At 35.4% G+C, this 6,911-nt stretch overlaps 1 protein-coding gene across 1 annotated transcript; it reads left to right on the forward strand.

The window, feature by feature from the left end:
* Positions 1–246: 246 nt before the first annotated feature.
* On the forward strand, positions 247–6,467 carry LOC102290319 (the record flags this gene model as incomplete). The annotated part of the gene is given in 15 exon segments (XM_042217402.1): positions 247–312; positions 402–500; positions 862–2,045; positions 2,139–2,361; positions 2,546–2,711; positions 2,832–2,914; positions 3,013–3,189; positions 3,321–3,428; positions 4,184–4,255; positions 4,349–4,981; positions 5,076–5,162; positions 5,596–5,730; positions 5,965–6,099; positions 6,211–6,279; positions 6,373–6,467. Coding segments are annotated over 13 exon segments (2,882 nt in total), but the record flags the coding sequence as incomplete, so codon positions are not given.
* Between the last annotated feature and the right edge of the window lie 444 nt (positions 6,468–6,911).

Raw genomic sequence — 6,911 nt, forward strand, 5'->3', positions numbered from 1 at the left:
TTCTAATTTCTCCATTTGATCTTGTTATTGCCCAATCAAGTTCCAAAATCTGAATCAGAAGATTACTTTTTCATTTACAATAATTAGAGTAATATATTCCTTTAATGAAAATTTTTTCCCTTATAAAACCTTCATTACATAGTGATTTTTTTCAAAATATTTTGTAACTATGTGCTTTAACAAAGACATACAGAAATTTCAGTCTAATTGTTATGTTTTAATTAATTTGTGATTCGTTAGAGTGAGGAAGACATTGTTGCGCCAAAGTCTCCACAAGCTGTAGGAAATGTACCTTTACCTTCAAGATACGAGGTAATTATTTGTATTTTATTCAGTATTACATTGTGATGCTTTGGAAAAACATTAATTTGTAAAGAAACGAAATCGCTTTCTCTTCACAGGATGCACTTCAAAAAACTGCAGAGAGCGGCATCCATACCCCAGACACACAATCCCTCGAGAGTGACTCTAAATCTTCGTCTTCAAATGCAAATGCTAAGGTAATTTCATAACTTACACTGTTTTTAATACACAACAGAGAAAGAAAACACAGAGTTTATATTTTTGTTAAACACTATCATGTAATTATTATATTTAAAATTTCAAGTGTTTTGAACAGTAATCCGAAGTTTAAATTTAAACTTAAAATCTTTTTGTGATGATCTTTTGAGGTAAAATAAATATTTCTTAGTCATATTCACTTACTAAGACAAATTTACTAAGAGATTGTGAAACTTGTCCTATGGGTTCGTTAGTGAAATTGTAACATAATGATGCTGTTGGATTTTCATAGAGACACTGTAGTGACAAACATTGAAAGTGTTTATATATTTTTTAAAAATGTATATCTGATTGTTGCAGAGGAATGAATCAGATGAATCAGCTAAAGTCAACACAGACAGTTGCAGTTCTGAAGACAAATTTTTCACATCTGGTTTGCCACAGCAGAAAACTTTCTTTTTCATAAATGAGAATGAATGGAAGGAGTTACGGCAACATCAGTCAGGAAGACATTTTAAAGGATTGCAGTGGACAAATATAATTGCCAGTGGAATCAGAACACTTAACCCGTACTGCAGTTTTGGATTTCGGAGACACAGTGTGAAAAAACTCTCTTCAAGATCAAAGGCACCAGTTTTCAGGTGTATGGGGTACTGCAGATTTCAGGACTGCCCTGTCACTGTGGCTGTGGTGGTTTATGACGAAGAGACACTGAAAGCAGAAGTCGTTTTCAAAGGAGGTGAGGTCTGCCATAATAACAAAGAGCTGAAAAGGCGGCCTGTGCGTGCACAATCACGTCAAAGTGCTGGAGAACTCCTCAAAAACAAATTACCAAGGAGCTTGTACTTGGAGTCTTTACAGAAAGTGCCACAAAAGGTGATCCAATCTGGAAACAGAGATGATGCTCCAACAAAAGAAGTGTTGAAAAACATTGCATGGTCTGAAAGAAAAGCCAGTAGAGCAGATCCCAACGAGTTGATTAGCTTACAAAAGATAATTCAACAGTATCAGGACACTGAAAAGGACGTACTGCAGAAGATTCTGATGCATCCAAAGGGCATAATGCTATGGTCTAAGAAAACCTTGTCAGTTTTTCATCAAAGATGCAAAGAAGACATTGTGTACTTTGATGCCACTGGAAGTATAATAAGAAAAGAAAGTGCTGGAACGCCACCATACTATGTGTATGAGTTGGTTGTCAGAAACCCATCCAAAGGTGCTTCTCCTCTTCCAGTTGCTACATATGTCACATGTGACCACACTACAGCCTCTGTGACATACTTCTTGCAGGCCTTTCAGACTGATCTGGTAAGAGCATTTGGTAATCGGGCCTACAACAGGCCTGTCATGTTCATGTGTGATGGATCCCTGGTACTCCTCCGATCCATTTCCATGACATTCTGCAGAACAAGTCTAGAGGATCTGCTGCAGAAGTACTATGTCTTACTCACTGGCCAGCATTCAGCACAGCAATTCAACATTCCCATTCTTCATCGATGTCTGAGCCATGTCATGAAAAATGCCAAGGACCTTTGTAAAAAACAGTGAGTACATTTATATGAATAATTAAAAAAAGAATACAAGATATGTAATGTAAAGGTCCTACTAACAGTGATTTCATTTGTTCATTTTCCCAGCATTCCAGAGAACTACAGGCTTGGAATGCATGTGTTTGGGCTCCTTGCATGCTGTGATAACTTAAAAGACATGGATGATGTTGTCCATAGTGCAGCAATAGTGTTTTGCAGTCCTTGTAGTGGAAGGAATGTAACAAAACACTACAACAACTTGAAAATCCTTATGCAAAAACGGGGAACCTTGGATTTGGATGAAAAGACTGTGATTGCTGAAGATTACAAGGTTAGCTAAGATTTTTTTTTTAAGTAACCATATTAATAACTTTTTTACTTGTGTCTGTCCCAAATGAATTAATGAATTCACATTATTTTAAAAATATATATTTTAAACCACAATAACATTTTATATAATTAATTTTTCTTTGGTTTGATAACTTGCTGAATACAGATATATATCTGTTTTACAGACTGACGTTCAGAATCCCCCCTTGAAGACCCATTTCCAGGCAATTGTTGACAATGCAACACTGGACTGTGAGGGCGAAAGAAACCGCTTTCATGCACCCAAATTTATTGCCGGTCTGGTAAATCACCTTCTACCACATGCAACTTTGTGGTCATCATTGATGCTCGGTATGTTTTTTTATTTGTTGTATTACTATCTGAAATTGTCAGTTATTAATTAATGCAAATGTGCTAAATGTTGAATTATCTATTTTAAATATGTTTTTGAATTACTTGTATTCTCCTTAGGGGATCTTGGACGTCATGGTACTGGTCCTGCTTACCAGCAGCTCAGTAAACTCTATGATGACATTCAGCAATCCAAGAACCAGGTATCATTTTGAGAAGAATAAGTGAAAAAGAAACATAAATTGTACATAAATTTACAATACATAGATACTGACTTAAACAATGTACTATTGCATTTAAGAATTTTACACAAGACAATAGAACCCAAGGAATCATGGAGAAAAGCCAGTGGGATTTGAAAAAAATCCATATCCAGAGAAGGAGACTGACAAGGCTTGATGACTTTGTGGAAATTTATCAAAAAATGCACGATGCCCTCCTGCTTGAATATGCAGACATGAAAAAATCAAGACAAAAGGTATGAATAACTTCCTAATAATGAAAAATGTGTTTCATACAACTAGAACAAGAAACTAAGAAAAAGTGACTATATAATTAAGAGATGATAAAATTAAGTAAGCATTAAAAGTATGTATGTGTAATCAACAGTCTTTTCGCGTGGAAATGGAGAAATGGAAAGACAGACGCATTAAACGAAAAGGTGTGTATGTGTCACCGTTAGTGACAGAACTGCCACTGAAGAAAAAGAGAACTGAGGTAAGTCATCATGTTCCCATTATTTTCAATAATTAAACCTTGTGATGTCCTCCCGATTGCCATACTCCTTTTGTCCTCTGGGGTAAAGCGTATGCTTTGACTATTTATAAAGCATGAATTATAAATTATCATCCGTCTCCATGTTTCAATGTTTGATCAAACTGTATTACAACTGATTACCTGAAATCTTTATGTGTTTTGACATTGTATTCCACCTACGCATGGGCCTTAGTGAACCCCCACTTTAATGCCAAAAAATGCACGTCCATAGGTGACATAAGTGCAGGAGGAAGCTCAATTTTTTTGCTTTTTGCTGGTCACACTATGTACAGCTTCGTTTTCAGCAGTTGTAGGCCAAGGGCATTTGAATTAAACATGCTTTCAAGGCTGATTATTGTCTTTTGGAGACCTACTGTATTAAGCACAGCTCGCGTTCCCTGACTGCAGGCAAGCAAGTTTGCAATCATACACTAGCATGTTCTCTGTACAGCTGGACCGGGCATCACATACTGCCCGTGTTTTTATCTCATAGTTCCTCTGTTTACTTGGGACGTAATGTTGGACAGAGTCCTTTAAGGGGACTAGGCACTCATACACAGTCATATCAGTTCCTATGTGGTACACCAACAGCAGGACAGATGCTCACTCGTTACATACATCTCAAATTAGAACAAGTTTGTCTCATTTATGACCATATGCTTTTGTATATTCTATTATATTATATTAAGTCATTCAAAAATGTTATCTGTTAACAGGTAAAAGGGAAGAATACTGTTCAAACCTTTAAACAGGAACAGCACCAACAATATGATGCTCATCAAAACCAGGTATTGTTAGAGATGTTTTTAATGTCTACATTTATCTTTTGTGTGTTATTGTCATAAATGACTCTAAAAATTGACATGTGTCTATCTTTGTAGGATGAGAGCCAGGAACAAATAGCCGTTTGCCAAAAAATAGCAACATGCATGGTTAATAAAGCATCGGTCACAGTATGGAAAGGAGATTTATGTGCCTTCAAAGTGGATGCAATTGTTAATGCAGCTAATGAAAGTCTCTCTCACATGGGTGGACTTGCAAAGGCACTGTCTGCTACTGGAGGACATACTATCCAAGCAGAGAGTGATCTCTTCATTGCCAAAAATGGCAAATTACAGGCTGGACAAGTTGCAGTTACCACAGCAGGCAAACTACCTTGCATGAAGCTGATTCATTTGGTAGGCCCGTGTCTGCAGAATGACCCCACAGTGCACATGATAACCCATGCAAAGAACCTTTTAACTAAAGGTATTTTGAACGTCATGACATGTGCAGAAGAGCACAAATTTTCCTCTGTTGCCATTCCAGCAGTGAGCTCTGGAATATTCAACTTTCCAGTCTCAATTTGTGCTGATGTTGTAGTCACCACAATCAAAAAGTACATTGAACATAAGAACCCCACAAGTCCTCCATTTGAAATACACCTAGTAAACAACGATGATCCAACCGTGAAGGAAATGGAAAGGGCCTTCAAAGAGATCTTTTTGGAGCCACTCTCTGATGTCAGGAGGACAGTGAGTACACCCAATTTTTCCTTAATAAAAAAATTACTTGAAATGATCACAGCAGTAACAAATATTTTCTTTTAAATTCAACCCACAAATCAAGGGGCCAGAGGATTCTCCATCTACACTGGAAATGACAGAGCACCTTGAGAGAAACACAACCGGTCCAACAAAGGACACAGCATCACAGGTGATGTTTCACAAACAAACTCTAATTCATTAACTATGTCATCTGTTTGAAAAACCAATTTTTTTTGTACATATCTTTGTAATTATGTATTAGATTTTATTATATCTATGTGTTGATGGATGAAAAATAACAGACCACAGAAAAATGACAAATGTCAGTCCAACAATCAATGTAACTTTACATGTTAGTTACTGGCCTTAATATTACAAAAACAACAGTAACTGACTCAATTTTTAATTTCTTAATATAGTTTAACATCTCAAATAAATTACATTAAAATCTATGTTAAATTTGGAGATGTTTTCATGTTGTTGCATTAGGTACATAAAATTCTTTTAAAAATTAGATTTAAAACCGTTGTAATTGATTACAATGAATGTTCTCATAAGAAGGATTATTTGAATTTAGTTACTATTGTCTTGTTGAAACACAGGTCGCATATTTGTGGAAACAACAGGAAACGGAAGTTGTTGTTTCTGTGGTCCCATCTCAGATTAGAGGTAACAACTTTGTCATACGTCACAGTGAGTTCCTGACCCTTAGACCACACAGCTGGCTTGTTGGAGAGGTATGTAAACTAGTTATTTAAAAAAAAAAGTACTGCATAAGGTTAATGTTAAAGCTGGGGCAGGACATAGTTTTTCCCTACACATTCAGTAAGTACTGCTTTAGATCGACATTCCAGGCATATCCTCATGACTGAATACTGAGTATACGTAAGTAAAAATAATCTTTATTAAACTTTGTATTCCAAAACTTTATCATGTTTACAAAGTAATAAAAGGTTATTTATTATACTCAGGTCATTGAAAGTCTCCTGCACCACTGGGCCATTCGGCTAAATCAGGGGAATAATATCTACATTATGAACCACTACACGAGCGGTGTGATCCTCTATGGAGAGAGAGAACTAATCAGGAGACAAAGCTTGTCCAAGGTAAAAAAAATGTTTTATATATTCTAGAATTAATTTTTTAAAAGTTAATTAATGTCTCGAAATGGAAAAGGTATTGTTGCAAATTTGTAATTAATTCCTAATATGTCACAGGTGAACTTTGACAACTACAGAGCCATTTTATCCTTTGTGAACATTGGAAATATACACTGGAAGTTTCTGGTTAGTACGAGCAGCATTTCTGTGAAAACAGTTTGTTTCAATAACACATTATTGATAATTTATGTACTTTTAAAATTTATATATCTATCGCAGTACATAAATGCAGATGACAGCTGTCTGTATTTGGTCGATCCTTCAAGAAACTCTTTGGAGCAGGAAGAGTCTGACCGTGCAGCCAAAAGATTCCGGTAATTATGCGTTATTACATGTATATAATAACATGAAATATTAGAAAAGTGACAGGAGGACTTGAGGTCTTTTTCTAAAGGTGAACGTATGGTTGTAGATTAAAGTTTAATAAAATCTGTGGTTATCAGTTCTTTAAAGAATTTAAAAAAATAATTCAAAATTACTCACGTATGTAATTTTAAATAATAAAAAACCACTGACAGTGTTTAAGCAGTGAGACATTTGAGACAGTTAACATTTGTAGATTTAAAAGAACATGTTAATAATTTTGATACTTCATCTAACATAATCTAGAGCACAGGGCTTTCTGACACACCATTAAAAACAAGTGATATGATTAGCTATTATATGTGTCTTTTTTGTGTGACTTTTATCTTTCATTTTATATAAATGTGATGTACGTTATGTTCACAAAGTGAATACATTCAGCCAGTCTGCTATTG

This window comes from Haplochromis burtoni, unplaced genomic scaffold, assembly GCF_018398535.1.
Source record: "Haplochromis burtoni strain Fernald_Lab_line unplaced genomic scaffold, NCSU_Asbu1 Contig_1917, whole genome shotgun sequence".
In the NCBI taxonomy this organism is placed as follows: domain Eukaryota; kingdom Metazoa; phylum Chordata; class Actinopteri; order Cichliformes; family Cichlidae; genus Haplochromis; species Haplochromis burtoni.